The sequence below is a fragment of the Pleuronectes platessa genome, chromosome 9, assembly GCF_947347685.1.
Source record: "Pleuronectes platessa chromosome 9, fPlePla1.1, whole genome shotgun sequence".
NCBI lineage: Eukaryota > Metazoa > Chordata > Actinopteri > Pleuronectiformes > Pleuronectidae > Pleuronectes > Pleuronectes platessa.
Window position 1 is genome coordinate 18,213,346 of NC_070634.1, and position 16,015 is coordinate 18,229,360.

The following is a 16,015-nucleotide window of genomic DNA, read 5'->3' on the forward strand; positions in this document are numbered from 1 at the left end:
ATGGCGGACTTCCTGTTGCGTTTTTCATAATGCTCCATGAGACTTTTTTTCATGACTGGTCACGATACACCTATATCCAGATTTTGATGAAAATCCGTTATGTGGAAACCTAGGGGCTGGTTCCAGGGGGCGCTGTAGAGCCATTTTGCCACGCCCAATTCCAATTACTCCAGAATACTAAAATATCCGCAGACCTTGAATTTCCTGCAAAGTTTCATAACTTTTTGAGCATGTCTAGACCCTGAAAAAGCCCCCCAAAGGGAAATAATAATAATAATAATAATAATAATAATAATAATAATAATAATAATAATAATAATAAAAATCCTTACAGATTCAATAGGGCCTCTCACCATTCGGTGCTCGGGCCCTAATAATAATAATAATAATAATAATAATAATAACTAGGGCTACGTTGTAGCACTTGCGGGCCCGAGCACCCGCACGTTGAAGCCTGTTGCGGTCGGTGGAGAGAGCGATCGATGACCAAGCGCACATCATCGATCGAGCATGCACTTCTCCACGTTGCATGCGTTTTGCGCTCTGCGGCAGTAGGTTTGCCAGTAGGTGGCGCCATCACTATTATTACACACAGTCATATATATCTGTTCATGTAGGCGCTCTGATGTAGCGTGAGCAGTTTCGTGTCAATTGGAAAATTTTACCACAATGTAATTTTCACACTGATCAGTAGGTGGCGCTATGACCCTGAACTAATGTTTATATATGGAGCTGTTCAGATCAGGATTGTGATCATAGGTCAGCAGTTTGGAGCCGGTTGGATAAGGCAGTGTGGATTAACAAAGTACTTCCTGTTTCATGGATAATCAGTAGGTGGCGCTATGACACTGAGGAAATATTGACACATAGAGCTGTTCAGGCTTGTACTCTTATCATGTGACAGAAGTTTGGTAGTGATAGGACAATGCACAGTGGACTTATGAAAACATCGTGTCCTTTGGCGAAGGATGATCCTTCGCCGCACCTCAATGTTTACACGGTTTGAGGAAACGTCACAATTCTGACCATGATCTAATGACTTGACTGATCTGATTTGAGCTGTATATTGTAAATCAGCCAGGAGCAGTTCATCAAAGTATAAAACATGTCACTTCCTGTAGCCACCAGGGGGCGCTGTAATTTCAAGTCATAATTTCTGTGTAGATGTCATCAGGATGGCACCCTTGTCTTACATGTCTAGTTTGGACTCGATTGGACAATGTATGTCCGAGATACAGAACCTCGTGTTTTGATGGCGTTTAATCAAACTCAAGACGCCACGCCACGGTCACACGGTGTGACGAAAGGTCAATCTCTTAATCACTTTTTATCTCCATCTTGTTGTGATGGCACTGATCTTAATTTGAAGTTAATCTGATGAAAGCCCTGGGACAAGTGCATCAAGTAAAAATGTGGAATATGGAAAAAAAATGGCCACTTAATCCAAAATGGCGGCCTCCCTGTTTGGTCAAGCATACCTATCCAAGATATTTTTTTGTTTGTTATGAAACGAGACATGTCCCGATAGATTTGTATAAATGTCGGCCATCGTAGTGCCGGGGTTGCCCTATAGGGGGCGCTGGTCAGTTTTTTTGCCACGCCCATTTCTTAGAACCATATGAATATCTTCAGGGGGGGGCTGTTGTTACACACATGTAGTTTGAGAGAGATAGAATCATGAACACTGAAGTTACAGCAATTTCGTGTTTCACGGCGAGTTGATGAACTTTAATGCCTCGCCATTCATATGGCGTTTGACGAAAAGTCACGGTAATCTTATGTCTTCATTGTCAATGTCTTGGGACCCATTTGATACAGTTTGACATGGTTGAGGTCAGTGGATGAGGAGAAATTCATCCAAGTGTAAGACAAGCAAAAAACAAGACATTTCCTGTTGCCACCAGGGGGCGCTGCGGTTTTAAGTCATCATTTATGCATAGATGTCATCAGGCGGGGACTATTGTCTTACATGTCTAGTTTGGACTTGATTGGAACATGTATGTCCGAGATACAGATGCCCGTGTTTTGATGGCGTGTAACCAATTTTTAACGCCATGCCACGGTCACACGGTGTGATAAAAAAAAAATCCCTCAATCATTTTTTATCTCCGTCTTGTTGTGATGACACTCATCTGAATTTGAAGTTGATCTGATGAAAGCCCTGGGACAAGTACGTAAAAGTAAAAATGTGGGATATTGCCAAAATGGCCACTAAAAGCAAAATGGCGGACTTCCTGTTGCGTTTTTCATAATGCTCCATGAGACTTTTTTTCATGACTGGTCACGATACACCTATATCCAGATTTTGATGAAAATCCGTTATGTGGAAACCTAGGGGCTGGTTCCAGGGGGCGCTGTAGAGCCATTTTGCCACGCCCAATTCCAATTACTCCAGAATACTAAAATATCCGCAGACCTTGAATTTCCTGCAAAGTTTCATAACTTTTTGAGCATGTCTAGACCCTGAAAAAGCCCCCCAAAGGGAAATAATAATAATAATAATAAAAATCCTTACAGATTCAATAGGGCCTCTCACCATTCGGTGCTCGGGCCCTAATAATAAAAATCCTTACAGATTCAATAGGGCCTCTCACCATTCGGTGCTCGGGCCCTAATGATAATCCAAGACGACCAGCAGGTGGCGATAATAGAGAGGGAAATATTCCCTTACACACTCAATTAGCTGCCTTTTAATTAAAAACCTAAAAGTGCATCTTAAGCACACAGTAAAACAACATGTTGCATTCACCGCTGGTTGTCGACATATGACAGATAAGACCCAATCAGGAGGAGATGACGTTTTCTTCTTTTTTAGGGCTCCAAAGCTCCAGGGTAATATGACACCGGGTGTAAGAGTTGCAAAAGTTATGCATTTAAAAATTTAAAATGATCAGTGTGACTGTAGCCTCAGCTGAATGGAAATCATCAACTTCTTTTATTTGGGAGAAGTTTGGTTTTCTGCCTTTCAGGGTCACAAGTTTCCATCTCAATCGGTGGCAGCCAGCACAGGAGGATGAACATGGGCCCAAAAACAGGTTTCATTAATCACATGGCTGTACATTCACTTTCTAAAGTTAAATGAACAAACAGCACAGCCTTTCTTATTTTAGCCTCACCTCGCACACTTTCCATCTGAATCCCTTGGCCACCTGTCTACTTTGTCAAAACATCCCTATTGTACTTTTTGAGTAAAACGAGTTCAACAAGAATGTGTTAGTTTTCTGTGCCCCATTAGAATGTTCATCATATTGTTGTTTTACGTTAGTGTGTTTATTCTGGCAGTTTGCACCAGCCAGTACAAATATTTCTAGCCCACACCTCAACGTTGAATGAGCGTGAATCAGATCTTAAACTCGTAACAAACACAACACGAAACATACTGTTGTTCCCACAAGATGAAAAACAAGAGACGGCTTTCGTAAGGGAGTGGCAGCCTGTTTTATTAGTTTCGAAATGATTATTTTTTTTCTAAAATGGCGGACACACTATAACCGCATTACATATTGACATGAATAATAATGAATAACAATGAAAAGAAAAGAAGAACTTAACCACTTTATATCTTCTGGTGTGTCTATACGCTTCATGAATATTGAAATCATCGATCAATGAAGCCTTTGTTGCTTTTCAGACATGAACTTTGGACAATGGCCGGAAAATTGGAATGCAAAATGTATCTTTCACATATGAAGAACAGAGCAGTGTATATGTATGGCTCCTCTTTTTTATCCTGAGAAATTTGTAGTCTTTTGTGTTTAACAACCATCTCGTGATGAAAAGTCATCAACACTCACTTCTCCGGACTTGTCCAGGGTTCAATGCCTGTCTGAAAGTAGCTCATATTACCATTTCTGTATCAGAGAGTGTGTGGAGGTAGCAACAACTTTACAAACAAAAGAGAAAAGAATAAATGGAGCCTGAAATTACACAAACATGGTTCATCAGCCGGAAGAGAACGAGTGGGACAAGAGAACAAGAAGGATAGAAACCTGAAGTGACACGTTACAGATCAAGATGGATTTCACAAACGTCCCAGTCTTACTGACCTACTGATGGGAAAAGAAAAGCAAAAAGAACTGGTGCTGCTTCACTGACAGTGCAGAAAAAACAAATGAGGGGATTTCAAGCGCTCTCAGATATTTGTTTGTGAAAAAAAAATCATTTGAAGAATAAAAAGTAAATAAATGATTAAAATGAATAATGAAGGGAGGACAGATCAAGTGAGGTGTCATGTCACATTCAAATATTTCAAATATGATTTTTAACTGGTCTTTGCATATTCCTGTATCTGCCTTGAAAACAATTAAAGGGTAAATAATGACCCTGCATCTAAATCAGGGATCGTACGACCGCGCCCACATGATGATGATGGTGATGAAGCTGACTGATATGAAGAGGATGTAGAAGCCGAACAGCAGGCGGTCTATGATGAAACCCACCTGGATCCACTCCTCTGAACTTTGGCTCCCACCCAGATGCTGCTCCACCTGGAGCCGGAGACCCTGGAGCTCCTTACCCAGGCTCCTCAGCTCGTCCAGGGCCTTGTCCTTATTCAGAGGTCCTTTCTGCTCTGGAGCCTCGCTGTCCTCTTCCATCACAGAGGAAACCTTCATTTCTGTTGCAGAGGAGACACAGGAAGAGGGGAGGGCAGATGTGACTATTTACTCTGACGTGACTACTTCTGCAAAGCAGGAAATGTTAACGTGTGTAAAATCAGATCTCAGGTCGGACCGGCTACCATGTGCTGAAGGGTTTTGGATCACTGTGACGTCTTGTAGATCTCTGGACTTTTGAGGAAGTCGCACCAGTGGGCCCAGGATATGGAGAACAAGGACTCTGATCCAGTGAGGAACTGCAGAATAATGAGTGGAGCCGCACAGCAGGTTGGTGATCAGGATAGTCTCCAGCAGACTGGCCACCATCAGACCCAGGCACAGAGACAGGAACACATCTGGAAGAACAATGTGTGGGAGTTAGTGGCATCTAGTGGTGAAGTTGTCAGACAAATCACGTTAAAATGTTTATTGCCAAAGTAGAACAGGTTAGTGTTTGGTGTCTAGGCTCCGACTTAGTCACTCCCCCCAATATGATTACATAGATATGATGGGAGTGATGAGCATATACTTGTAACCCCCCCCGTCGGAGCCTACAGGTGGATATTGGGGTGTAAGCAACTGGCAGCAATACTGACGCAGCAGCGAGGCAAGCAAAGGGAGTCATGGGAAATCTGCTCTGCTTAAAAAGACAGTGTAATAAGGTGGGTGTGTATTAAAGATGATTGTGGAGGGTGAGGTATGTCACATGATTGGAGTGTGCGGCTACCAACAACAAGGGATCAATATAAGAGAAAGCCTTTTCAACTGACTCATGAGAGGTATGGTGTTTCCTGTGACGGGCAACAGGTCGTTCATGATGAGCAGGAAGACGGTGTAGCCCAGGATGAGGGTCATCTTGAAGGAGGAGCGGTCCACAGTCTGAGGAGGCAGCAGGAAGCTGAAGAGGTCCACCGTGATGAGGAAGCAGCTTGGGATCAGCAGGTTCACCACGTACAGGGTGGCCCGACGCCTCAGGGACACCTGCAGCAGAGTTCAAACATTGTGGAGGTCAAGATGAAATATATATATATGTAATGCACTGGATAGAAAAAAATAAATGTGTGTGTGTGTGTGTAGGGATGTGAGTGAGTGAGTGTGTATGCACATTTGCAAGAACAGTAGTAAAAATAAATGATTCAATAAGGAAGTAAAAAAAGAGGGTAACATTTAGAAAAATAGTTAAATACCATTCCAGGTTTAACATAAGTTTACATTGAAACACTCAGATTTTCAATATTTGAACATCCCGTACAATAACTATACTTTAACTTGTTTAGGCTAAAGAAGAGATTATTTAAATGTGTGCATATTTTTTGTATGATATTCCTGCATAATCAGTGTGTAAAACTGTCACTTCATATTATGTGTCATGCTAGTTTTTTTATTTAAACGTTACCCTCTAATTCTTTATCCCTGTATCATCCTCTTAGCTTTCCTGTTGTTTCAATACATAACACAACACAAGAGTGTATATTACAGTAACAATCAGTGTAGTGTAGGATTTCCTTACATAGAAACGAAGCTCCTCATAAAAGTCATCATAGTCAGCATTAAAAACAAATTTCTCCACTGTGATTCCAATTAGTTCCCACTCGCCCATAGTCGTCATCAATTCTTTCGACATTTCAAATATTTCCCCTGCAGGCCCTGGGAGGCCAATCTGTACAGCAGACTCTGAGAAGAAAAATATAATACAGTCAAAGCTTTGTCAGATCTGATCTACTTCTATTAAATTTGATACTTTATTTGAAACTATACATCTGCAGATTTCAACTCATAGAGTTAGTAACCCAACCCCTGTAAAACCCTTACTGCGGTACACGTAGGAGTTGAAGCTTAAGCTGCAGTTCTGGACGTCGAACGGGAACATGTAGATGTCCAGTCTGCAGGAGCTGACCACTCTGACAGGTAGTTGATCCAAAATAAAGCCGTCATTATACACATAGGTGTATGGAGTGAAAGGAGCTGAGTTCTTCTCCATACTACAGAAAAAAAAGATATTAAACACAGTCAATTTCACTGATTTCGCATAAAACTTGTATCTCTTACAGTCCCTCCAGTTCAATTAGGAAAATAATTATTAATGTGGAAATTCGACATATCGTAAGTTGAAGACGTTTCTTGGTTTATAACAGACTTTCTTACTGTGCAGATATAGGAACATTTTCAAGAGCTTGTAATATATTTTTCAACAATTACAGTATTTTACAATCTGTTTATTGAGCAGCCTCAAAGGGTTAAGGATGCCTACATATCAATTTACAGGTATTTGTGTTTAAAACTATATTACAGTGTGCTCTCCGTAGATGTTGAATGGGGGGGGGGGGGGGGGGGGGGGGGGACACACACACTTCAGATAAGATGCTGATGTGTTTAGGGTAGAGACACAGAGTTAGCAGGTAGCATGTGGACATGGTGGAGGATTTAACAGGCAAAGAGCCTGATGTTACAGTCAGGGCCTGGAGGAGACCAGACGCTGAGCTCAAAGCAGACTTACACTCATCAGGTGGATAGAAACCCAACCGAACAGAATGGCAATGTTGGCTGGCTTTGTAAATAGGCATCAATTTGCAAAAATGATCGTGATTATGTACTGTAGCTATTAATTAAGAAGTTGTAGTTGTTAATAGCTTCACAAGTTTTTCTCTGCCAGCTATTGCTCAGACATATTCAATTACACTCTGTCCGCTGACACTGGGAGACAAAACCAAAAACTGGTTGAAAAGATAATTCATCCCAAAATTAAAAGCGATAGTGTTTATGTTATTTTGTTCTTCTCTTCTATTATTGATTACATATCCTCCAAATCACCTTTTTTGTAGGAATTAATCAAAATCAAGCTTATGACATGTAAACATTTAACCGACATCTAAGGCTGCAGGCCTCTACACACTAGCTGGTACTTACAATTCATTAATGACCACATCTGGTACCCACAGTAGCTTTCTTGGGACTGTGATCGATGAAGTGCCACACTGTTCTGGGTCCCACCAGATGAACTCGTTTGTCCAACTCTGCAACAGGAATCACACACATACATCAAGTACATTAATGGAACTAGAGCTCCCAGGGGATGTCTATAAAGATATAGTGTAGGTCTGAAGTTGTTCATTCATTTGGACTGTCACATTTTATAATATGGTTTTTCAAAGACTTGAAAAGCAGTTCTGTTTTCTTAATTCCTTTCGGCTGCAAACATTTAATTTTGTCATTAATGAGATACACTTTACATCATATCCTATATACTGACCTCTGCCTTTTTTCGAACATGAAGCAAGGTGATCAATTTGATCATTGCTTAGAGACTGAGAAATGAAGTACTTACTACAGATTGCCAGATTAAAGTTGTCAAGATTTGGGCCTTTTCATCCTGGAAAAGAACAAATAATTACTTGTGGTCAATTCTCTTTTAATGCAAAGTCGCATTAGGTAATACAGACCTTGTGCAATGACTTTGTTAAGGTTGACAGAACCACAAACAGAATAACTGAAAGTTGTTAAGCTCCAAAAGTATTATTATAAAGCTGACTTTACACTGATAAGCAATTGAACTTGGCCTCAGGCAGAATTGGTTGTGTTTTTTGTCGTGTTTCTTACCACCCCCAAAATGCCATACAGGATGAAGGAAATGTTGACTTCTGTGATGGTTGATATATTCCTGACGGGTCGAATGGCGCTCAGTTTGAAAACTGGTTTGAGAGCCTCCAGCAGGGAGGGTGCGTCCGGATGAGAGCAGTTCATCATAAGGGAACTGCACTCGGCTGCAGAGGAAAAACCAAACAATGAGCAAACACTTGGCAACTGTGGAAAAAAGCTCCAGCAGAACCAAACACAGGTCAAATGAGGAATATTCATGAATAAATATGTCATGTTTTTCTTTACTGGATTTCACAAAGTGCCCTCTGTTTTCTGAACCACATGGATTCCTCAATTATTTTTTAATAATCAGTAGCAAGCAGGAGCTCTAGGTACATGTGATGATATGAGGTGAGCTGGACTTACCATTCATGAGAACAAAGATGAAGACGAATAGAAGCTTAGAAGGCTTGACTTTCCGCTGGCAGCACTAAAAACATCAACACCGGGTCAAAAGCTGTTGTTAGTGTGTGTGGTTTCCTGGTGGTGAGAGCTGACCTGTCAAGTTGGCTTCACAGAGTTGAAATGTAATAACTAAGATTAAAAGATACAATTACTATTTGTATCTATCGTGTAATGGGACTTTAGATCTTCACTGTAGATGTCAGTTATTTAAAAAATGTTATGTTGCATGAGAAGGCCTGAATTCTACAGTCAATCTCAACATTAGGAAAACCATTGTATAATATTCAGAGGTAAATTTAAGACCTAAATGAGAAAGTTGGGTGTTAATATTGGAGCGCAGATGTAAAAAAGAAACTTCTCTCATAAAACACATTTCTTGTAATCCCAACCACACCAACTAGTTACTCTCCAAGTTAAAATATTTATGTAGAATTTTATTAATATAGATTTGGAATTATTATGTTATTTTAAGTTGTGCACAAATATATAACATGGCCTTGGGATACACTACAAAAGTACGTGGTAACTCATTGTGCTTGGCATCTTTGTGCTGAATTAAGGTCAATTTTCATGTTTCAGCGATATTTTGTGCTTGAAGCTTTGCGGAATTGATTGTTCACCTCCATACATCCAAAACCTTCAATGAATGAGAAGGCCGACTGCGACCTAGACCATATCGGCAAATAGCCACATTTTAAAATCCTGTGATATTATGTCCACATACTTTTGGCCATGTTGTGTAGCCTTTTTAATATATCAAATTGTTTGTCAATGATAATTGTGACTAAACAAATGTTTGTGCTTCGATTGCCTCTATTTAAAAAACATGATCTTAAGTTACTCACAATGTGTTCAAATTGTAGATACAAATTTGGCTAGTGTAATTTGAATGATAAATATAATGGTTAAATTCCCAAAGGTTTAAGCGGTGGGTTACACATCATCAAAAACATTGCTTGGTTATTGTTTGGTTATTCGCTTTTTTAAACCAACCTACTAACTATATATTTTTTATACATATAACTTAATAATACTTAATAATAACATAATACTTATTATTTAAGACTCCTTTTATTAAGAGTTTGTTAATATTTCTGATCATATTCTACATGAGCAAATGAAAGCCGTTACAAATCCTACACTATTTGATTACTTCATTTAGTTTTGGTGGAGTGAGTCATAGCAGATAACAATATTTTCTAGTAATGTTAGCGTAGCTTAGCTTCTGCGCAGTGTGAGGATTAGGGGTAAGGATTAGGAATACAAATTTTAAATAAATGAAAAGTAAATACAATTATTGGAACACAATCAGTATGTTTGAAATAAATGTCAATCAAAAACTGAAAGAATTTTTTTCCAAGTACTTTTATTTTGCATACAGTGGTTCCCTCCATTTAAAAATTGCAAAAAGCAGACGAGCTATTTTAGTTTCTCACTAGTGATACTATGAGCATTTGTTATACATTAACCATATAATAGACTGTCTCTATTGCATAAATGAGAAAATGATCAGAAGCATTAAAACATTATGATGAACCGATCAGAAACTGATTGAAACATTTGAATCACTATCACGCAAAATGGAGGATGTTGAAACAGAGGTCTACTGCTTGTATGAGTTCACCCAGATAATAATGATGGTAATGAAGCTGACTGATATGAAGAGGATGTAGAAGCCGAACAGCAGGCGGTCTATGGTGAAACCCACCTGGATCCACTCCTCGGAGCTCGTGGCTCCACCAAGCTGCTGATCCACCTGGAGGCGAAGAGCCTGGAGGTCCTTACCCAGGCTCCTCAGCTCCTGCACGGCCTTGTCCTCCACCAGTGGGCCCCTCTCGACTTGAGGCTCCTCCCTCTTTGCCACCACAGCACTTCGCTTTACGTCTGAAAAAAGGATTGATGTTATAATTTCATCCGGAAAATACTTTCACGACATTTACCACTTTGTTTCTTTCTTTTTGAATTGACATCGCAGCGCAAAGAATCATGTTGACCATATTTTCTGTAATCTCACATCATGAATATTTGTGTATTTGCCACTGTAAGAAAGCAGTAACTCAATACCTGAATCTTTGACCTTCTGTGGCAGGGGAACAAGACAGCCCAGCATTTGCAGGACCAGCACTCGGATCCAGTGAGGGACTGGAGAGAAGTTTGCGGAGCCGCACAGTAGGTTGGTGATGAAGATAGTCTCCAGTAGACTGGCCACCATCAGAGCCAAGCAGAGAGAGAAGAAGACGTCTGATGCACAAAGATAAGAGAGTGTGTGTGAGGGATGTGAGGTCTGAACCAATGAGAAGCATCAGAGGGGCGCTGCTGTAAATACCCCAACCAGGCAATGCTACTATTGTAATAATGCCATTTCATAATGATGAGGACAAATGGTTAATCTAAATAGGCTACACAATTTGTCTCTAATGACATTGGTTGCAAAACTTACTAACTCACTAAATAATGTTTTTTCGGACAAAGCCATTGTAACATTATTCTTACCATATGATAAAAATATGCTTTAGGTTGTGTCTATACTCCTGACATAGTTTTATAACATTCCATATGAGGGGTAATAAACGGAGGTATCTTTGAATTAAGTTTTCCAAATCCTATTTTTTTTTATTGACCTTTGACTGATCTGCTCTAAAAGTGAATCAAAAAAATAATTCCCTGCTTCGAGCTACAGTGTGCTGGTGTGCAGGGTGATAGAATATTTCCTTTATGTTCAGCGGGCCGACAGCTGCCCATGTTGGTCAAATATGTAAAAGTCTTTCAACCCTTCTGCCTTCACCAGAAAATCACATGTAAATTATGTAAATTTTAAAACATTCTGCCCACCGAATCAGTTTATGGCTAAGATGGAAATCCAGTTGTAACACTTGCCTGACGAGCCGCTCTAAACCTTCTAAGCTCTTTCGTGACGATCTGTGAACTAATGACCACAGATCCAATAATCTTCACCATCTTCAGTGAGGAAGAAGTTCCAGCAGATCGGAGCTTTCAACTTAATTCTTTCAATGAGTTAATATTTATGTGACCGTGCCAAGGGAGAAGAATGAAGTACTGTTTTTACATCCTAGTCTGAACTTTCCTACACTTACCCTTCCTTTCACATTCTGTCATATTACACTGCTAAAAAACTGTTGTTTAATCTGAATGCCGCTAACTTATGAGAGGTATGGAGTTTCCTGTGGTGGGCAGCAGGTCGTTCATGATGAGCAGGAAGACGGTGTAGCCCAGGATGAGGGTCATCTTGAAGGAGGAGCGGTCCACAGTCTGAGGAGGCAGCAGGAAGCTGAAGAGGTCCACCGTGATGAGGAAGCAGCTGGGGATCAGCAGGTTCACCACGTACAGGGTGGCCCGACGCCTCACTCTGATCTGCAAAGGGAAGACCGGAAAAAAAAAACTAAGACACTGTCATCTTTTGCTCAGTTCAGTGTGGTTCTTATCGATTATCAAAACTGTGTACTTTTACTTTGCTAAAAACTGAATATGGTACAGAGAACTATGTTGTAGTACCCGGCTAGCATCAGACATTTAACTGATGAGTTAAATTTTGTTTTCTACCCTCCCTTTTATTGTAAAGTACATAAAGCTCTATTTTGTAAGATGAAAACAAATATTGATTTTGTAAATATGGATGATGCACATAGACTGAGTTATCTATCTCTGCGTGAAACTTTTAAATTAGCCAGGTATTTGGAGAAATTCTGTCAATTTATAGATATATAGTTTCCATAAGTATTCATTTGGAATTTCGTGTTTTTCTTTTGGTGTATGTGTGTGTGTGGTTCTTCTCTTTTTCTTTTTTCTTTTGAGTATGTATTACCGGAAAAGGATGTATGTGTCTGTCAATTAAGGTTGTCGTTTAATAACAATAAATGTATGTATGTATTTATGCTGTGAATTATTGTTGTCACACCCCAGTCCACTTATCTTTACTGTATTTGTACATCTAGGGACTTGAATTGGATCGATGTCTGTAACGATGTTGTATCTATAGTCATTTACAAAGTGTACAATCAATCAACGTACATGAAATGCGAGCTCGTCAATAGGTTCTCCATTAGTAAAGTCTAGAGTATGTTTGGTTGAGGTGATTTCCAGCAGCTCCCATTCCCCCAGTGTGGTCATGACATTCTTGGAGTGCTCGGTGATGTGCTCCATAGATTTGTTCAGGAAAACAGTAATGTCTGACGCTGAGGAGAGAAGAGCAGAGAACTGTATTCTGTTCATCAGCGGAAAACATGTGCTCCTCCCTCTCACATGACCCACGCTCAATAACCATCCTAACTCTGACAAAGAAAGGATGGAAAAAAAAAACATGATATTGGAGCAGAACACAGTGTGAAACTCTCTAATGTGCATAATCTACAGGTTAACTCATGCATAGTAATCAGATACAATCCTTTAACTAAAGCGACTGCGTCTCAGGAGAAAGAGCAGTTTGTCCATTAACCAGAAGGTTGGTGGTTCATTCCCCTGCAAGCTGAAGGGTCCTTGGGCAACCCCCTTTATTGCCCCCGACAGCAGAAGGAAATGAAAACACTGTTAGTTGTCTCACCAATATGGATGTAGGAGTTGAATGTCAAAGTGCAGTTCTGTATGTCGAAGGGGAAGTTGTAGATATCGAGGTTACAGGAGCTGACAACTTTGGCCGGATAAGCATCATGCATCCAACCATTGCTGTAGAGTTTCAGATACGGGACAGTAGGGGCTGTGTTTTCATCCATGCTGCAGGACAAGAGAAAAGCATAGGAGCTTAGCACTGTCTTAACTTTTTCCGATGTTCAAGAGTCTATTTGCATTTCAGAGTTCAGATTTTAAAACAAAGCTATGTGTCTGCAACCGCGAAATGATATTTAATTCATATAATACTTTCATCTAATACTCTTGCAACTTGAGCTTATTTCGCATTGAGAATTCTGTATTAATTTATTAAGCTCTAATATTCATGGTTGACAGCAAATATATATATTCATAAATTCTATTGTCCACATATCCAATGAAGATTAAAAAATTAAAGAAAAACTTGAGAAGGAAAAACAATGAAATGATCCTGGCAAAGAGTATTACCAAGTTTGTTTGACCAAACATTGACTAATATTATACTTTTATATGGTGCAAATCCTCACTGGAGCAGCAAAGCTATAGTAATTCACAGCTGAAAATAAGAGTTTTTCACAGTTGTTAGCTGGTAATTACTGAACCTTTTATAGAAATTAAATTTGAAGATTGCATAACTAGTTTTTAAATTTACATCTCCCTCAGCAATAAATATATTGAAATGACAAACTACTTTGTTTTGGTCAGGTTTATAGAATTTGTTCTTAATAAGGACAATTTGGAATGTCACCACTTTAACAAAGATGCATTTGAGTTTTGAGGTGTCAGGTCACTCACAATTCATTGATGACAATATCTGGAATCCAGAATTTGTCTCTGGGCAGAATGATCTCGTTGGTGCCACAATCGACTGGATCCCAACTGACCAGCTCGTTTATCCACCACTGAAACAACCAAACTGGTGTCGGTGCACAGAGCAGCTTATACACTTACTAATATTCACATCACACACACACACACACTGATCACACAGTTTCCCTGAGACATTAAGGTGGACGAGTGCAGGACTTACATAGTGGAGCCACAGGTACGTGGTCAAGAGTTGAGCCTTTTCATCCTGGAAGACAAGAGGAGAGACTTTAAGGCACCAAAACATTGTCAATGCTAATCAATAGGAAGTTTATGATACATTTATTATATTCCTAAACTTGTTGGACTATGTGCTACAGCTAATGAGTTTGACTCCTCATCAGAGAGTTGAACGTACCACTCCTAGTATTCCATACAGGGTGAAGAAGATTTTGACGTTGGTGCTGGTCGTCATGTTCATGACGGGTCGTATGGCGCTCAGGTTAAAGATTGGAGTCAGCGCCTCCAGCAGGACCGGCTGATCTGGCTGAGAGCAGTTCACCGTGATGGCACTGCACGGAGCTGGTGGGACCATCAGAGATTATTATGGTAATGTTCTTTATTAATGTTAGTGACTTTAAGTAAAAACTATTTCAGCTAATAATTTTTCTGCTAGTTTTCGAGTTCCATGAACAATAAACAGTAACTTGATTCTTCCACCATTTCCATTGCTTCAATCCTTTGTTTTGTTGATTCGATTTGTCTTCACATAATTTAGTATTTATTTACTGTAGCTTAAATGTATTATTATTATTGTACAACATACTTTACTTTCTTGGGGTAAAGTTAGGTCACAAACACATATATTGTGCAGAGAGAAACTCTTACCTGGCATTAGGGTAACAAACACAACCAGAGTGGATGTGGCAAATGGAAAAAGCCACTAAAATGAACACAGATGAAAGACTGTTATGGACCGATAAATGATATGGGTAAAGCTCATCAGTTATAACATGGAGATTTAAAATATCAGATCAGAAATAACACTTCACAACAGAATATGCACCATGAGGAAGATACTTTACCTTCAGTGTCACGCCCTTGGATGTCATGGTGTCGAGAGCTAAATCTCTATAATCCTCAGGGTGCTGTGCCTATAGAGAGGAAATAACCATCATCACATTGTTAAATGGGAGCATTTGATTTACTCCGTAAATTGCAATGTCAGAAAAGTCACATCGAATTTAAACTGAGGTGATCTATAAATAACCAGCCCACCTGTTACTTACCTGTGAGACTTGCTCTTGCATTACTAAATTCAGCCTCAGTGGCCAAGATATACATAGTGCCACGGGCAAATGATGTGGGAAATGGAAAACTCTGCAAGGCTGCTACTTTCCCTGTCGGTGGTTTCATACAAAACAAAGCACAACCACAGTGAACGTCTGGTGCCTCGGTGTGTGACTGGGAGACGGTGGCGACTGACCACGACAGAATCATTGTCACACCTGCTGGTCGGATGCAAATGAATCGTGGAGGCCCCGTGAGAAACAGGTGTCCTCTGGTGTCAGCTCCAGCCCACCCACCTACCTCCCTCGTGTTATAGGTCTCGTCAAAATAAACTGGTATTTTTGTGTCTTTATGTCTCTATGTGTAACTTTATGTCATACTTGTGCAGTGCCCATGTACCTGCCTGTTTGGAACTTTCTGTTAGGAGCTATACTTGAGTATTATTTCTCGTCATTAGTGAGTCCAGCTAAAGTTTGACAGTTTACTGTTTTATTGTTTTTGTGCTGGACGTTGTGTGCAGAGCTCTTTATCAACAGACTGTGGTGCACAGTAAAGACAGAAACGTTTGTGTTCATCCTTCCTGGTTTGTCTGCATTGAAAATTTCATAGTCATTGTTTTTATAAAATGAAACTGAATTTGCTTTACTACTGTTCACGTGTGTTGCTATTGTGTAAGTTTG

General features: G+C 39.9%; 2 protein-coding genes across 2 annotated transcripts; both read right to left on the bottom strand.

Annotated features, from left to right (window-relative positions):
* Positions 1-3,546: 3,546 nt before the first annotated feature.
* Positions 3,547-8,657, bottom strand: LOC128448326 (5-hydroxytryptamine receptor 3C). Its single transcript, XM_053430922.1, has 9 exons — positions 8,598-8,657; positions 8,193-8,356; positions 7,921-7,965; positions 7,503-7,609; positions 6,402-6,577; positions 6,106-6,269; positions 5,366-5,576; positions 4,764-4,951; positions 3,547-4,607 (listed from the first exon to the last, which is right to left on the bottom strand). Exons 1-9 carry the CDS (start codon positions 8,602-8,604, stop codon positions 4,335-4,337), a joined length of 1,335 nt encoding a protein of 444 aa, XP_053286897.1. The 5' UTR covers positions 8,605-8,657; the 3' UTR covers positions 3,547-4,334.
* Positions 8,658-9,897: 1,240 nt separating this feature from the next.
* On the bottom strand, positions 9,898-15,195 carry LOC128448327 (5-hydroxytryptamine receptor 3C). Its single transcript, XM_053430923.1, has 10 exons — positions 15,131-15,195; positions 14,934-14,988; positions 14,464-14,627; positions 14,269-14,313; positions 14,034-14,140; positions 13,195-13,364; positions 12,666-12,829; positions 11,798-12,008; positions 10,701-10,877; positions 9,898-10,520 (listed from the first exon to the last, which is right to left on the bottom strand). Exons 1-10 carry the CDS (start codon positions 15,155-15,157, stop codon positions 10,240-10,242), a joined length of 1,401 nt encoding a protein of 466 aa, XP_053286898.1. The 5' UTR covers positions 15,158-15,195; the 3' UTR covers positions 9,898-10,239.
* Between the last annotated feature and the right edge of the window lie 820 nt (positions 15,196-16,015).

Excerpts from the sequence above, each read along its gene's own strand:
- LOC128448327 (XM_053430923.1), bottom strand. The coding sequence starts at position 15,157 with ATGACATCCAAGGGCGTGACACTGAAG. Across the intron at positions 14,989-15,130 it reads CCAAGGGCGTGACACTGAAG|TGGCTTTTTCCATTTGCCAC; the intron begins GTAAAGTATCTT and ends TGTTCATTTTAG. Across the intron at positions 13,365-14,033 it reads GATATTGTCATCAATGAATT|CATGGATGAAAACACAGCCC; the intron begins GTGAGTGACCTG and ends CTTGTCCTGCAG.
- LOC128448326 (XM_053430922.1), bottom strand. Across the intron at positions 7,966-8,192 it reads TGTATGGCATTTTGGGGGTG|GATGAAAAGGCCCAAATCTT; the intron begins GTAAGAAACACG and ends GTTCTTTTCCAG. Across the intron at positions 7,610-7,920 it reads CTTTAATCTGGCAATCTGTA|AGTTGGACAAACGAGTTCAT; the intron begins GTAAGTACTTCA and ends TTCCTGTTGCAG.